The sequence below is a fragment of the Centroberyx gerrardi genome, chromosome 6, assembly GCF_048128805.1.
Source record: "Centroberyx gerrardi isolate f3 chromosome 6, fCenGer3.hap1.cur.20231027, whole genome shotgun sequence".
Lineage (NCBI taxonomy): Eukaryota > Metazoa > Chordata > Actinopteri > Beryciformes > Berycidae > Centroberyx > Centroberyx gerrardi.
In genome coordinates, this window is record NC_136002.1 from 21,426,438 (window position 1) to 21,443,644 (window position 17,207).

At 40.1% G+C, this 17,207-nt stretch overlaps 1 protein-coding gene across 5 annotated transcripts in view; it reads left to right on the forward strand.

The window, feature by feature from the left end:
* Nucleotides 1-16,685, forward strand: part of LOC139933732 (muscleblind-like protein 1) — a 60,279-nt gene extending 43,594 nt beyond the window's left edge. For 2 of the 5 annotated variants that reach the window (XM_078284304.1, XM_071927922.2), the window contains exons 4-11: nt 3,662-3,880; nt 7,047-7,286; nt 8,473-8,526; nt 9,399-9,549; nt 10,384-10,419; nt 11,648-11,739; nt 12,067-12,140; nt 12,913-16,685. In XM_078284304.1, the coding sequence (XP_078140430.1) occupies nt 3,662-3,880; nt 7,047-7,286; nt 8,473-8,526; nt 9,399-9,549; nt 10,384-10,419; nt 11,648-11,739; nt 12,067-12,123 (849 nt within the window). In that variant the 3' untranslated portion in view covers nt 12,124-12,140; nt 12,913-16,685. The remainder of the gene's footprint in view (nt 1-3,661; nt 3,881-7,046; nt 7,287-8,472; nt 8,527-9,398; nt 9,550-10,383; nt 10,420-11,647; nt 11,740-12,066; nt 12,141-12,912) is intronic. The other 3 variants (XM_078284306.1, XM_071927923.2, XM_071927925.2) reach the window with 3 other exon arrangements.
* Nucleotides 16,686-17,207: the final 522 nt, after the last annotated feature.

Consider the following 17,207-nt stretch of genomic DNA (forward strand, 5'->3'; position numbering starts at 1 on the left):
CAAAATAAATAAGTGATCAGCAAAAGATCAGTTTAATGTATTTGAATTATAGAGGATGGGCATTTTCTGTTTGTTTTTAAATCACTGATTGACTAATAACATGAATTTCAAAATCGTATTTTTAGAACACTCAAATAGTCTTTTTACACCAGTAAATTTACTTCAAGCTGCTTTCAGTAAAATTTGAAACTTGGTCCCTTAATCGTGGTGTTTTACATTACTTGTCTCCACACCCCACTGCAGAGATAGCACAGTTTACAGAAGAGGTAACATGAAACTGCCATAATGCAAACTGAATAATGTAATGGAATAAACTTGTGTAAGGAGACAAGTTATTTTTCTCACGGCATAAGACGTGTTCATCAGGAGCCAGGTTCAGGTCAGTCAGTCGATCAGTCAGTCCCACCTCATGTTGACTGATGCTCTCTCAGCCAGTGTTAGGTATAGCTTTGCAACTAAATATAGTGGCTAATGTACAGCATGTGACAAAAACGTTTTTATGCCAGAAAGTTTTGAGCTAGGGGTTGATTTTCCCCTAACCAATCACTAGTCACTGACGTATCTCGCCGCTCTGACGTTATTTTCAGTTACATTGATGCTGGGCACAGTTACTAACTTTACCAAAAATGTCAGTCGTTTTTGACAATATGTTGGTTAAGGAATGATTTCAACAAATATTATTCTGCCGAAACGCTAATGAAAAACCGTTGCACGAACGGTTCAAACTTTAGTCCCGCCCACAAAGGCGCTGATTGGCCCGATCGTTTTTCCGATCGAGAAATCACCTTTGACTAGAGCAACACCAGACCTGAATTGCTAGAGCAAATCTGAAGAGTGGGCAGGTCGCGATTCAGGAGTCTGGAACCAGGCTAAAGTTCAGTGGGACATAACAGCATTTGTTTGTGTACGTAATAGCAGAGCAATTCAAAGCGAGTCCTCTTTCTGTTTTGGTTTAGGCTCTATCTTTGTGCTGTAAGTCAGTCCTGCACAGGACATCTAAGTAGAATATAGCAACATGAAGAATGAACTAATTTTCACAGTAATTTTTCTACAGCCATTATATCCTATGCTATCAAAATTAATTTGAGAATGATATATTGAGGTCAATATTCTACACGTAGGGGCTTAAAGTGAAATTTCAGCAAAGTAAGAATAACTCTACATGAGTAGGAGAATTTGGTAATCTTTCTTTACTTTTTGGGGTAAATGTTCTTTGGTACTGAAAGTTAATCTTGTAGGCTAGTTAAGTGGGGAGATTCCATTAATTTCCCACCTGTCTTCTCTTATCATATCACTGTCATGGCTGTGAGTACAAGTATTTGAAGATGCTAAATACATAAATATAATATGATTCTATATCTAGTTTGACTGCAAGCAACCTGGTCGTGGCTGATCCAATCACTGAACTGTGCATTTAGGCAAACATGCTGAGCATGTAACTGACCTGCCCTATGGAAACATATGTATACGTTCTTTAGTATGTTCAACAGCCAGTTGGAGCTGGTTTATTTGAATTCAGTTTAGTGAGCTGCAATATTAAAAAAAAAAAAAAAAAAGGATTCTCTCAGAGACCCATTATGATCAGGCCAGTGAATAGGAGCCTGCCTATGAGTGATTAAAAAGCTCTTTCTCCCTTTTTAAGATCAACCATCCTAAAATCATAATATTAATCCTCAACAAAAATTCTGACATGGACTACCAAAGAAAATCAGCTATCAAAATATAACAATATCAAGCATATTGAATGTAATTGTAAATCCATTACTGAATAAGGCTCTTTTCCTTCAGGGAAATAAAACAGCATCAAATAGGCCAATTACTTTATTCTAAAAAAGAAAAAAAACATATATGGGCATAAGGGAATAATGCATTGCACAACAGAAACAGCATACTGTAAATGTAAAAAAGCCTCGTAGTTCAGCTCAGAATCACTTGTAAATGAGTTTGGGTCTATAAATCTGAATAGCGCATTAGGCCTATAGTACAAACTAAAAGACTGTGTTCCAGTTATTTGCTACACATCTCCAGGTTACATATTTATATTCTCATATTTATATTCTCTGACTTTGACTGCATTACATATTGACACTGAGCTCTGGACACATGGTCTTCTGCTTTTTGAGGTTGTGCATTGTCTGACATGATCACATTGCTTTTGATCTTTATATAATTTTTAGACTGCAAGTTGAGTGAAACCAAGAAAATAATTATGCTTTCCATGGCTTTAAAATCGTGTTCACCCTTCCTTGTCGTTAGTTCAGAAAGAAGAAAGAAACAATTGGTGGGCTATGCAGTCTGAATCAAATGATACTCAGGAAGCAATTTGTTGTGACATTGTGTCACATGAATTATTGCCTAATAATTAAATCATATGGTTATTTTGACATAGATTTGCCTATTGTGAGAGCATAGATTTTCAGTTTCCATGTGAACTATAATCTATTTGACATGAGAAAATCTTGACTAAATCATGACTGTTGGAATTATGATCTATGGCAAGAATCTCCACGGTGATATCATTACTGCATGTTTTTGAATGGAAAGTGAACAGGCCTTCCAGAAATGGTCCTGAGCTAGATCACAAAATTCTTGTCGCAGGATGACATCATAGCTGTAATATTTTACTGTTACAAGCTAATGACTGTGGGTCTTTTCAATGACATCATCCCTATATCATCCCAACCTTGGGCTGTGAGTATCCCCAATCTGAGAGCATGAGATCTGAGAACCTTGAGACACATCTACTTTTCCAAAGCACCTTGTGATAAGACATTCATCAGACATTCCAGAGGGCCACACTGTAAATCAGGGAACGTCTCTCTGAATTGGAACGTCCATGCCATTGTTTCTGATTTTCTGACTCATCCCAGAGCAGCGAGTAAGTTTTAAAGGAATGTAGCTGTCCAGCCCTGGCTGCCTCTGCTCTATTACTCACTGTTTCATGTTGGCAGGGGCTCAAGAGACGATTCTCAGACTGGGGCTGAGGTCAGGAACGTGCAGGGAAAACTTGCAGCGCGCTATGTCAGCTAGCAGACTCCTTAGTCTCACTCTCAGAGAATGCGACTGTCGGAGGGAGCTGTAGCTAGGAACCTTGACTCCCACACAACACATGCGCTTACAGTGTAGCCCCTCTCCCCCCCACAGACACACACAGCTTGACTTCCCTCATCCTCATTACTGCTGCATGTGTGTGTGATCTCTGCCGTACGAGGTGTGTGATCCCATCTCATCCGTGTGGGGGGCGGGTGAGAGACCCCACGTATGGAGCCTAGACCCCTGCCATGTGTTAGTGCAAATGAAACAGAAGCCGCCATCAAAGAAGAAAACGCTCTCTTTCCTAAGATGTAAACCCATCAATTGTCTATTTTGTTCACTCCGTTCTCTCCATATCCCCAACCACAGTTCCTATCCTCTATTTGGCTGTTGATAATCCTGTACCATCTCTTATTTCTCCATCTGTCATTTATATCTCCAGGGGGTAATTTGAGTGGAGGTGAGGAAGGGTGGCATCTCACTTGTTGGCAGATATTATTAAATATTCAACATTTTGTTAACTATAGACTTTAGGGGGAACCTGAGTGAAAAAACATTTTGCCAACCATATACTGCATATTTTGATCAATTTTGACCAGAATCCCCCATTTTATCCATCTGCCCACAGCCCATGTTTTCAGTCACACCCAGCCTTGCCACCAATGCCAGTGCTGCTGCGGCAGCGGCTGCTGCGTTTAACCCTTACCTTGGCCCTGTGTCACCTGGTCTGATGCCTGCTGACATCTTGCCCAGTGCCCCCGTACTGGTCACCAGCAACCCCAACGTCCCCGTACCAGCTGCTGCTGCTGCCGCTGCACAGAAACTCATGAGGACGGACAGACTGGAGGTGAGAAACACACACACAGACACACACACACGCACACACACATGCTTGCGCACACATTCTCACACCACACACAGATGAAAGAAAGGATCTGCATAATTATTTTGTCACTCTCATATCAGTCACAGATTAGAAGACAGATTAACAAAACTCTAGTAAATACTGCATCCAATAAGGGCATCAGAGAATCTTTTCCCAGCTATGCAAACAGATTGGGCTTTGAGATGTGGGTTGCGCCTATTTGAATATTAAAGGCTTGGGTTAGAAAGTCATGCCTAAACAGTCTCTGTTTGTAGACTTTAATTATGTATCTGGTACACAGCTTCTGTTACAGTAACTACATCCCATTACCATAATACAGTCATTAACCAGACTTAAGCAAAGAGAAAGAGACGTTAATGAGAGTGTCTCTCTACAAACATTACCGTTGTCAATGCTGTACACCATCGACAGACAGTAGACAGCACTGCTTGGCACAAGCTCAAGTTATACTGTATCAGTGTGTAATTTTCAGCAAAATCTTTAATTTCTCCATCAAAGCAATCAGTCATTTGAAACCTGATCTATAATGCCGGTCCTCTAGCTGTGTTCAGATAATCATTAATTGGACAGTAAGTCAATCTCATCCATTATGCAGCCCCACCCGGGAAACACTTGCAGCGGAATAATGGGAAAATCGTTGGAGGCAGGCAGGAGGCGGGCAAGAACGTTAGGAAGGTTACATTTGAAACGTAACGTTGGATAGTTGGGTAATTAATGGGGGCGAGGCTGGGGAAGTCTCCAGGCCCGATGAACGAGTGGACAACATGCAGAGCGGGGGAATGGGTCAATGACAGGAAAGAGAGATGGAGGCGGACATGGGAAATCAATTTGTAGACCTGTTGTGGTCATCAGGGGAGGCGGCCGAGGAGGGATGAAAACAGGGATAACGGAAAGAAAGGAGAAAATGGTTGATTGGATTTCATAGTGTAGTCGTGACATATCAGAAGAAGTTATAGAGGTTGAAGCAAGTTAGAGGGAAGGAGGTGTGGTTAGCAGATAGCAGTGGAGCTAAATTGATGCTGCAAGTCCATACAAGTCTTGGTTCAGACCGATGAGTGAAACAGTTGTCAAGCACTTGTGAAAGATTGCATTCTGAGCCAGAGCTGGAGATGCCCAACTCCAGTGAACTTCAAGTAAACAAGCAAAAGCTAAGACAAACAGATATTAAATATTTATGCAATGCAACAACTGACAGTCCAGGAACAAAAACAGCTCATTTTCAAAGTTTTTTCCTTCTGTTACGCAGTAAATATCTAGGCTCAGTGGTCAAGGCTGCCTATAGTGCAAGTGTATGCTGGTGGAGCTTCTTGATTGAGCCAGATCATATTCTAGCCTAATTTGTCAGGAACTAGGTTTGCTAAAAATATCTTACAAAAAAGGGCCAGGCATATTTTAGTCTCTATCATGTGTGTCATTCAAAATAAACACTGCTGGAATTCTGTAGACGAACACACATACCAGTCAGTTGAAATATTGAAGGCCATTTCCTTGAGGCTGGGAGAAATTCCTATTTTAGAAAATGATCCTCTGTACTTGTTTTTTTTTTTTTTTTTCCCTCAGATACTCTCTTGGAGTAACCATCTTTTCTATCTCTCTCTCTCATATGTAGCTATACTGCAGCATTTCAGTGTGCATGAAATCATATCTTGCTTACCTGCAACCATGGTGATGTAAATGGCCCAGAGGGATAGTTACCATGGGGACAGAAATATGATTAGCAGGCCCTTTATTTGTTTGGCCAACCAAGCACTTTCTCTGGGTTAGCTCTCTCTTATGCATGATTAACCACTATTAAGAGAAACATGCTGGTCCACACCTGGAGCAGGACCAAGAGAACATCAAGCTCTCTTCCATTTCCATTTCCCTTTCTTCTTTCTCTCTCTTTGCCATTTTTCCTATTCCAGTGTTACTCTCTCTGTCCCCAAAGACCCTGTTTACTCTCTGTCTCCTTGATTCCCATCCCTTTGTCCTTTACTCCTTATTCGTCACCCACTCTCACATTTTCTTTTCTCTCCCTTGTTTCCTCCCTCCCTCGCCCGCCTCTCCAACATCTGCCTGACAACAAGGCAGCCTCTTTTTTAAAATAAGACCAGCAGCAGCAGTGGTGATAGTGGCAGTGGTGGAGAATTTGTGGGAGAGAGAGAGAGAGAGAGGGTGTGTGTGTGTGTGTGTGTGTGTGTGCGGGCATGAGTGTATGCATGCATGGATGCTCATTTATATGTGAGTGCGTGAGAGAGATAGATGAAAGAGAAAGAGAGAGAGAATCCTCGCCCATCACTCATACCAATCAGTGATTGGTGGATGATGAGCTGTCATGACAGGAGACAGAGGAGGGTTAGTAGATAACGGCGCTGGTGGCCTTTTGTCTGGCAGCCTGTCCACCACAAGTCAAATCCTTTACGCATGCAGACAGCCAGACCGGTAAACAGACATTTGGTAAATGGCTTGTTCTATCACAGTAACTGATATATCGATACAACGCACCATGAAATTGCCTTTCATCTAGAATAGATAAGATTCGGGATGCGATTCAGACTCAGTGATGGCTGGCTCTGCTCTCCCAAACAGAGATCTTAAGTTATTGCTCTTTAAGTGTCAAAATTTAATTCTGGAAAAACGCTGTCTCATGAGATTACATGCGCACCCGCCTTGTGTGTGTCTGGGTAATTACGTCAGCTCCAGCCTCTCTTGAGAGTAACCAGCCTCATATTTCCCATGGGCCTCATTGAACCGCTACATTCAGACTGAAGCAATCAGTTTCCCAGCTCTCCATGCAGATGCTGCCCCCTACTGCCTTTGTCAGGAAGAACAACACAACAACTCATTTGAATAATGGTTAAATGTTGCGTGATTGATGAGTCTGTAAACACTGGTTACGGTCTATTCTGCGTATCAATCAACAGTAATGGCTGAACCTGTCTGAGAGATTGGTCAGCTCTGTCTGGTAAAGTGATTGTCAAGTTCTGAAATGACTGACTAGATTGATTACTTCATCAAGTGTGAAGTAAAGTGAACAGTAGCTTCACAACTTCACAGTGTATGCGCATGTGTGTCTGTTTATTTCGTGTGTCCACGTCTTTGTCTGTGTGTGCGTGTGTGTGTGTATCCGCCCATACGTGTCCACCAGGTATGTCGGGAATACCAGCGGGGTAACTGCACACGTGGGGAGAACGACTGTCGCTTTGCCCATCCCTCAGACAGCACCATGATTGACACCAATGACAACACAGTCACTGTGTGCATGGACTACATCAAGGGCCGCTGCTCTAGGGAGAAGTGCAAGTACTTTCACCCTCCGGCTCACCTGCAGGCCAAGATCAAAGCCGCCCAGCATCAAGTCAACCAGGCTGCGGCTGCTGCAGCCATGGTAGGTATCCGTCCAGAAGTTATACCACCAAGAGGGAGACAATCTGAACCCAGTCTAGTCCCGTCATGGCGTCCTCAGCCCTGCCCAGCCAGAGGAATTGATTCAAATTACTATAAATTAAAAAAAGAAAATATAATGTAGAATAGAAATTAGTATTTTGATGATCTTGGACAGGCCAGCCTTGATTTCTGAAAAAGAACAAATCTAGAAACAAATCCTCAAGCTCCTCCATTGTGAATGAGGGCTCAACTTTGTGAACATGAACTGTACCCTGGGTAATTCTACGGGGGTATGAGCACATACTTTATATTACAAACACTCCATGAATCCACAAAGTCAGCCTGTGCAATTCACTGTCAGTGGAGGAGCTCCAGATTCTTTTATTCAGAGATTAGAGCCTTGAGTCTCTAGTTTATTTTGGGTGGATTTTTTACTTTAAAGTGAAGAAGAGTTGCTTGAGACAACATCGATCCTATGCTTTTACTCAAGCTCCCAGCTCACATCCCAGGCTCCACTGTTCCTGCTCTCTTCAGCTCCAACCCAACAGGCACTCAGCAGACGCACAGTAAACGTGTGCTTTATTAGCAGCAAGCTGTAGAGATCATGCTATAGTATGTGACTGAGCCTACTGCTCCCCTTCCCTGCTCCCCCTCTTCTTTTTTGCTGCTGTGTTAGTTCTATATTTTGCTGTATATATTTGTTGTTGACAGTCAATGGGTATTTCATTCTTTTCCTGAGATGAAAACTGTGCAGAATATCACTCATTTCGATCTTGTTTCTGCAATCCAGTTATAATTTTCTTGAAAGGCATACAGTGATTTGCAGCTCAGCCAAGTACTGTAGATGATATTTATGAATCTAGCAGTGAGCGGTTGTCAGAACATCGTTGCAGTAGAAGTTATAAGTTCATTAAGAAAATTCTCTTCTGACAGTAAATGATGTCAAGGGCCATAATTCTCTTCAGTAACCCTACAGCCATTAATGTGCATGCCCTAGTCTTGTTATTGTTGTATATTGCATTCCAATGATTTGTTTTTTATTTGTTTGTTTTTTGTTTATGTTTTTTTTTCTCACCAACCCAAACTGCACTGCTGCCCCATGATGCACCTCCGCTTGCTGGTTTATGTTAATGCGCTTGAACCCCATTGGCCCATTGCCATCATGTGCTCGCTGCCTGCTAATTAAGACTCAGTCGGCTGTCAAATCACTGAAGCGACCCCTCGACGCAACTTTTGACCTGGTACTATGACCTTTCACCTTTTAGCTTGGCATGTAGCTATGTTATACTAGATACTATGTAGCTCTGACTAAAATCAAGTAGATACTTAATTAACTGAACTAAGGAAACACTGAGGGGGTGATAAACTGATTGTGACAGAAAGTTTAGATAAATTGCCCATTTGCATCTTCAATTAATATCCCAGAGGCCAAAAAATGAATTTGGATAAAATACCAAACCCTGTCCTAGTGGCTCTGCCTTTTTAATTATCCATGGTCAGTTCATCACCTCAAGTAAATCTCAACAGTAATAAATTGGTGGCATGACAATGTAATATTCTAGTGTCTAATAAACTGTGGTAGTCTACTGCATGATCTTATCATTTCCCATTTTGCATGTATAATTGTGGGAGAGGTGTCATGACAGTCTTAACATGGCTTATACTATTATCATGGAGCTAGCAGTGCAGCGTTCCCTAACTACATCATTTCTGTTGATGGTCCAACGATCATTACTGTTGTAACTTGCATTATAACTGTCATTATAGGTAGTCCCTGTTTACAGAGAGCTCTAGTTTTGTTTAATGCCTGCAAGATTAGTATGTTTTGTATTATTCAAAGTCATATCATATGCGTTCATGCCATTATGCTGAGGATTGTCTTTTGTTGTCACTAGCAAGATAGATATCACAGTTTATCAGCTAGCACCACTGTCCTGCTCTGACAGAGGTAGTGTAGTCCACTGCTTGCTTGCCATTGTTTATAATAGCTGTTTGAAAGGGCAACTTTATCTCCTAACAAAATTCTTTCTTCTCTCTGTCCTGAATGTCACTGCTACCATCCTTTGATTTCCCTCACTCCCATCCCTTTATTTTGATGTTGTCCCCTCATCAGGGGCTCCCTCCTGTCTTGCCTCCTTTACCAAAGAGACCTGCACTTGAAAAAGCCAATGGTGCCACCACCATGTTCAATGCTGGCGTATTCCAGTACCAACAGGCCCTGGCCAACATGCAGTTTCAGCAGCAGGCTGCCTTCATACCATCAGGTAAGGCCTGACCTCTCTGTAACATGACTGTGGTTGTGATCCCATCGCCACTGGCTGTCAAATCACATGAAGTTTCTCACAAAGCCTGCACTCCTTCGTTATGTTTTGGCAACTGTAGTAGTCTGATCTCGTTTGAACTGGTCTTCTCTGGCCACTGCAAAGTCATGTCCCATATTCTCATCTGACAGCCTAAGAATAGCCTGCCATCGATCCCCCTCTGTGAGTGATTCTGATACTCAGATCCTCATATTCCCCACACTATTGGACTGTCAGGTCACAGCAAAATTACTTGTGAAGACTGAAGGCAGGTCATCCATAACTACCATGGTGCAAACAACTGTTACTCTGCTGAGAGAGAAATTAGACCACTGGTAGTTTTCAATTTGCCCTGCCATTTAATGGAGCAATAAGAGTGTAAGCTGGGGCTGGACAGGTAGAGTACCAAGTGTTTCACAACACTCCCCACTCTCATGCCTCAAAGCCTCTTATCCCATGCATATGTTTCCTATGCAGTATGCTGTGTATATGCAGTATGTGTGGTTGCAGAAATGTACAGATATGTTCAGTGGAATGTTTACTTTGTGTAATTATTCATAATCAATATTGTTTCATAATTAGTTACAGCCACTGTGTTAACACCAACAGATTCACATAATCAGAGCACTACAGTTGATTCATATCCTGGTTTAATCTGTTATAAATGTCCAGCATTTTGTGCACATAACAATTCTCTCCTATATTGTCTGACTTTATAACACTTGTGATGGGTTTTCTTGGTTTCTTCTCCCCTTCTCCCTTTTCAATCCACTCCCTGCTGCAATGCATGATGGGCAGGCTCAATATTGTGCATGACACCTGCAACAAGTGTTGGTAGGTGCCAGCTTTCCTTACCGATTACCTTTGAGCCCATTTTAGTCACTCACTTTTCATTCAACTCACCGCATAATGTGAGCTCATTCTCCATTTGGTGAATTTGCCCTAGAGTCTAACAGTTACTCCAAAAAAGGGCATATGTGGCCTCTCTCTTCCATACCATGAAAGTGTGTCTGATGGACTGTGAGTTGCAAATCAAGATTGTGTAATTTTAATTGGAAGCTATGTTATGAAAAACTAAATGTTGTTGTCCTATAGTCCATTCCTGTGTCATGCTCTGCAATATATCATTTTGGTATGGAATGAATCCCTTTTTGCTCTGACATGAGTCTGTCTGTCACCAAATGCTTGTTGCAGTTTAAAATCCCCTTCACCCAAGTCCTCTAACCCCTAGAGCACCTCATTGTACAGTCTTCTTATACCACATATGCCATATTATGCCATATAAACATGAGGATTTATTATTATTGTTATTAGTAGTAGTAGTAGTAATTGTTGTTGTAGTATTGTTAGTTTAATTATTAGGCTATTATTATTATCAGTATTATGGTAATTGTACTTAGTATGGGGATAATCACAGATTGGAGTTTCAGTTGTACTTATTGCTACTCTGGAGGCAGAAATAGTCTCATTGGTTAATGAAACCAGAATGGGCGGAGCCACAGAACCACAGTTTTTCTCTCTAAGTAATGTTAGACTGAAGCCAGGTGAAAAAGGCAAGAGGTAAGAGAGGAAGTACCTAATATGAAGCATAGCACTATTGCTACTAACTGAAAAAATGCTATCTAGTCAAAGTAATCTACGTTAACAAGTTAGCCTAGCTGAACTAGATTCTGGTTAGAACTAGCTCCTAGCTAGTATCTAGCTGAATTAGTTAATCTAGGTAAGCAAGTTAGCAAGCCGGCTGACCTCCCATGATCATGACTGCTGTGATCATGAATGAATGGGAAAAAAAGTAATTGCCATTTATATTTTTATTTATATTCTGACCACAGTTCCTTCTTTGCCCTTCATTTTTGCAGTCTGAAAAACGATGGTTCTCTGGCTCCGCCCTTTCTGCCTCCAGAGCAGCATAATATGTGTTTAACTAAGCTGTTTAACTGTATCAACAGATTTTTTTCATATTTGTTAGCATTTTATAGACAGACATAAAAATGAAGTGTCAACCAGAAAGCTCTGTATCTGCTCCGGTTAAACTCCCTGTGTGATCTTTCCCTCCCTGAAGTACCCATGATGCACGGTGCTACTCCAGCCACTGTGTCTGCAGCCACCACATCTGCCACAAGTGTTCCCTTTGCAACTGCAACAGCCAATCAGGTTTGCTCCTCTTCCGCCTTCTCTCTCTTTTCACTTTTTGTATCAGCTTTTTAGTATTTATTAGTTTGTTTAGTCTATTTATCTTAACAAGTCCTGTGTGCCTCTTACTGAAAACTGCATGAATGCATGAGGGTCATCTCTGATCTTTGCAAGCTTTTGAGAGCATCTAAAGATTGACACTGCAATTATTTAGATAATTATTTTGCTTTTTTATGATGACTGTCTGTCTCTCTCTGTCTCTGCTTTTCTCCATCTCTGTCTCACTCTGTCTCTCTTCCCCTCTTTCTCTCTCTCTCTCTCTCTCTCTTGCTCTTCCCTCTCATGCAGATTCCAATAATATCTGCAGACCATCTGACTAGTCACAAGTATGTGACCCAGATGTAGGAGTCTCAATCAGAACAGTATGTACTGCACCTCTTTCTAACATCTCACATACTGCATTGGGACCAATACTGTCTCTGCTTTTGTTACTTTTCATTCAGATAGCCATTGTGTCAATCATAACCTCATATGTAAAGGAGTTGCCAGAACTGAATTTTTTTGCAGCTGACAGAAGCAGCTGTTGAAGCACTCATCGTTGTTCTGCTTTTTTGCATCATCTCCACTCCCCCATTTAAGTCAAGTAAAGAGAAGCCAGCATATACACAAGAGGGTTTCACCCTTTGTTCACACTGTGAGCAACACAATCAAGAAGCCACCAGAAATCCATTAATTTCCTATCAGCCGTGAAAAGTTCATTGCTGTCAACTGCCAATCAGAATTCCATGCTTCCTTGTTTCATGGACCAATAGTGCCACCTGGCATGACAAATGGACGAGAAGTTGATTACATTCAAAGCTTCCCAGTTCTCTACACCTTTTATTTGAAAGACAGGAAAAAAACATCTCAAAAGCACTTGCTAACTAGCTTTTTTAGCTCATCAAAACAATATAATGTTATAAAAAGCAACACCAAAGTAGCGAAAATAACATGATTTCCCTGTTGAAAACTTTGTAGCTGCATCAGCTGACTACACCAGTGCTGTCAGAGCGTCTCACAAGTTGCATGCAATGTGAAAGCAGAGTGGGTCAGAGTTTAAGGCAATAAGAAAAATCGGTCTCAACTAAACTTTGTTTCAGCTTGGCCTCTTCATTCACAATTTTGTTTTCCTGTGTTTTGTGATCTTCTTTTTAGATCAAACTGGAGTGTGCTGGTGTTCAGTCCAAGATTAGCGATCACCCTTCATGCCTGTAACATCAAGAGTAAAACGGAGAACCACTTTTAAACTGGATTGGAATAAATCTGCATGTTAACATAGGAGGCCCAGTTTGTTAGTGGTTGTTTTCATGTGTATTTCATGCACACAACAATAATAGAATTGAAAAGAACATCATTCACATTAAAGTCTGCCTTTCGCTCTGTGGAGGCAACTTACCTTTATTCACCGGACACACTTTGAATGTCAACATGAGGTAAATGTGTGGAGCAGAAGTCAAAACGACTAGATTGGTACGTCCATAGACCAAGAATTCTGACTTATTTTGTTTGTTTGTTTATTGGCTGTTGTTTTTTAACCTAAATGTGTTCATTTGTTTACACAAAGGTGCACCTTGCATTTCGATTAAGATAAAAGAACTGAGGAAGATAATTTGACTGAATCACATATGCATGCAAAATGATTTGTTTATGATTTTGTTTTCTGTTAAATCAGAGAGAAGGAAAGTTAGAAGGGAAAATAACAACTGAATGTCTGTGAGGTGTCTTTCAAACCTTTGTAGCCTATCTTTCTATCTCTTAAGCACATGTCTTTAATCTTGAAGGCGTCCCTGTAAAGTGCCATACATCTCAAAAACGTGAATGGTATTTTAGCAGTGTTACAAAGTGTTAAAATCAACAATTCCCTTTAATAAGTCTCTAGTCTTTTTCTCTCTTGGACAGCATGTAGTGTCCGTTGTCTTTTCAATTACTTGTGATTCTCAATAGCACCGTGCTGATTAGGTTACCTTTCCCAGTTTGTCTGCTTTACCCAAATGTTCTGTTGGATGAATAGTTTTTTGTTTTTTGTTTTCCTTCAACTTTGTTGCGGATGTCAATTGGAAAGGCAGGACATGAGTGGATCTGTGCTGACAGATCTCTCCATGATTATTAAGTCTATTGACTCTAAAGACTTGCTACAGGAGGATTGGATGTAGGGTCTTGGCCTGCTTGGGAGACCAAAGACTCTCTTATGATGAAGACGTGATGGAGACTCTAAAATAGCTTTGAAACAACAGGGCACTCACTAGGTCACCAAACTGCTGTGAGACAGAAGAAAAGTCTAAGATCACAGGGCAACTGATGATTTGCGATTTTGTATGGATTGATTGTTTTTCATTTATATGGTTACACATGTTTTAAGGTGGGTTGTCGAAGTAGATTCAGTGTAGTGTATATAGTCTGACATATTTAAGAGAACTTGTCTAATATGTCTACTTGAGAACTGTTTTCTGATAGTCAGCCAAAGTCTTTTTTTTGTGTCATTGTTTTTAGGTATGGTGGGTAGACTAGTGGGGGTAAATTTAAAAAATGTGTGGGCCGCTTAAGCGGGGCCAATGAAAGACCGGGTGTTTAGAGTAGATCTCTAGAACTCTTTGTTTTCGTTCTGTTCTGGGTGTTCTTCAGGCATATTTAATTGGTGGATAGTACAGGGAAAGTGGCAAGTATATAACGATTGTATTACTCATCCAAAGCCTTAGAATGCACCATCGGGTCAGCACAATGCAACATGCCATTTTGAACCATCCAGTTGCCTAATCCACACCATATTAACACACACAGAGCACTATGTAATTGTCACAGTTATTCTTTTGTCAATGTTTTCCTTTTCCTTCTTGTGGTTTTCTTTAGAGAAGAGTGTTTTACTTCATTTGGTTGAATGATATTTTGATATTTAGTTTCCGATTTTTGTCTTATTAGATTTATCTTTCTTATAATGAATATAAGGTAAAAGTGTGTGTTTGTGTGCTCCTCATGCACAGTTTTCTGAAATTCCATGTAATGTTGATTTTAGTATGATTATGATTGTAAACTCAATATTTTCTACGTTATGCATATTGTTGAACTGTATGCATATTGTTCATTTCTGTAGTCTTTTTGAGTTCTTTGAACAAAGATGTTTTATATGAGTATCTTACATGAGGAAATAATAGAACAGAGAGGCTAAGTTGTCACTGTGGCAACAGTCGCCGATAACCGAGTAATATTTTAATGATTGTATGGTTTGTAACTAGTCATATAAGAAAAAAAAGACTATTATAAAAATCTAGTTCTTAGATGTTTAGAGTAAAGACGTTATTTTCTACTGTATCCATTTCAAATAGTAACTATTGTTTGAATATTTTTACTCTCCCTGGAAATTGGGCCATGTTGGAAAACAAGCTGCATATTTGATCACTTTTCGGGGCGTTGCTGGCGGGGTCAGGTGAATGTGGTGAGTAGAGAACCGAGTCTGCACGCTCGTCTCTTACTCAGCCAACTGCAAACAAACGAGGGGGGAATCTAGAGGTGATGAAGGTTGACTTTTTTGCACTTCTGTACATAGTCAAAAAAGAGAGAATCATGTATATTGAGATCTTATTTTGAATAAAAAAAATGTCTATAACGACAAGGAATTTTGCTAGGATAACAAAAAAAATCTTATGAAAGGCTGAACAAAATTGCTTGCATAAAAGGGCACTGAGTTCTCACTCTCCTACCCCTTTCAGAAAAGGCAAAGTGTTGCTCTTCTTTTTTGTCAGCAGCTTGTAGTTTGCCAGGTAACCTTCCGGAGGAGGCGTCCACTACCCTCCAGCGTAAGGGCCTGACTGGGTTTGTCTGGTCCCCTAACCTGCCTCCTGACAGGTCTGTGTGTCATGGCCACGCCCTCCCAGGCCCAAACAACCACAACACGTCCTGTTTCTTTACTTTATTCAGAGAGGAATGCATGTTAAAGGAAATACATATACCTTTAAAAAAATCACAACACAGTAATATTGAATAAGAAAACATGTTACACAGCAAGATGTATTTACAGTATACAATATTCTATCAATGTAATGGACTAAAATATAAAAAAAAAAAATACAAAAATAGAATAGTGGTTTATTTAAAAAAAAAAAAAGATTCCTAAGAATATACTCACAAACGTTTCACCACTTGGAGAGTTAAAATACATACAACACAAACACCATAGCTATAAGTATGTTCTTTATGTTTGTAAGCTGTGCTTCTAGTAGATGAAATTGACTAAATAGGAATGTAGTTCATCATCAGGCAGAATTTAAGGAAACTGATCATTTTGGATTGAAGTATTATTTTTATGGTTTGGTCATTAACTTAGTTAATGTTTGGAATTTTGTCCTGATCATCATGTCACCTTTCATCTTCTACAAGCACGCATGCTTAAGTTTATAATATAATGTAAACTGAACTTTTTTTGTTTTCTCTGCTTGTAGTGCTACAATGATGTATTCTGTCTTCTGCTGCAGTTTGTTTCTGCTTGTTTTACTGTTCCAGGCCCCTTGAAGGGATCTGTCATGTCTGCATGATGGCCACCTCCTCTGAACAGCACTTGTAGTGGAAACCACTAATTGCCACAGTCTAAAGCCATAAAATATAATCTCATCAGAAAGAAATGTGTGTGAATAAACCTGTACCGAAAAAGAGGAGGGAAATTGTACCGTCTGGAGCTCGTTGGCAACTGTTTGCGAGGGTTATATTGACTAGAACATCATGCACTAATTGGAAGTCTTGAACGTAGTTAATATAACCTGCGGTGTGCTGTGCCAACTCCGGTGGACTCGCGTGGTTAAGAGAAGAGATCTCATCGACACATTTTTTCATGGGGCCTGCATTGCTATATTTGATTCTTGCTGTTATGAATTTGAAAAAAAAAAAAAAGATGTAATGAAAATATACAAATGAACTGAAGTAAAGAATAATTTGCTCAAGAGGTGTCATGTCATTTCTGAGTTATATGAGTTGTAACTAAAAGCTGCTCTTTGTAGCTCACCGAAGCCAAGATTCACACTTGAGATAATGGTGATTAATGGTTTAAATTAAATGAATGGTTAATAGACAATGGGGATGTAACGATTTATTAGCCCATCATATTGTGTGCACTGGCATTCCTTCAGCCAGTCTGTGGTCTGACACACTTTGGGGTCAATCCCAAATATACAGTATATACTGTATGTTTATATATATATATATATATATATATATATATATATATACATACATATATGTATATTTAAGTTTGGTTGTTCTAGCATCAAGTGCTTATGCCTCCTGCTTGCATGTCTTCGCTGTCAACTTAATTTGTGCACCACGGCCAAATGGTTTGGATTTTCACAAATCTGAGTAATAGCCAAAATCTAGGAAGTGCATATATGCTGTGTGAAAAATTTTGTTGAGATTGGATCAACTTTGCGGGAGCAATTGTGAAAGAAAAAAAGTATAATGGTGCAAAT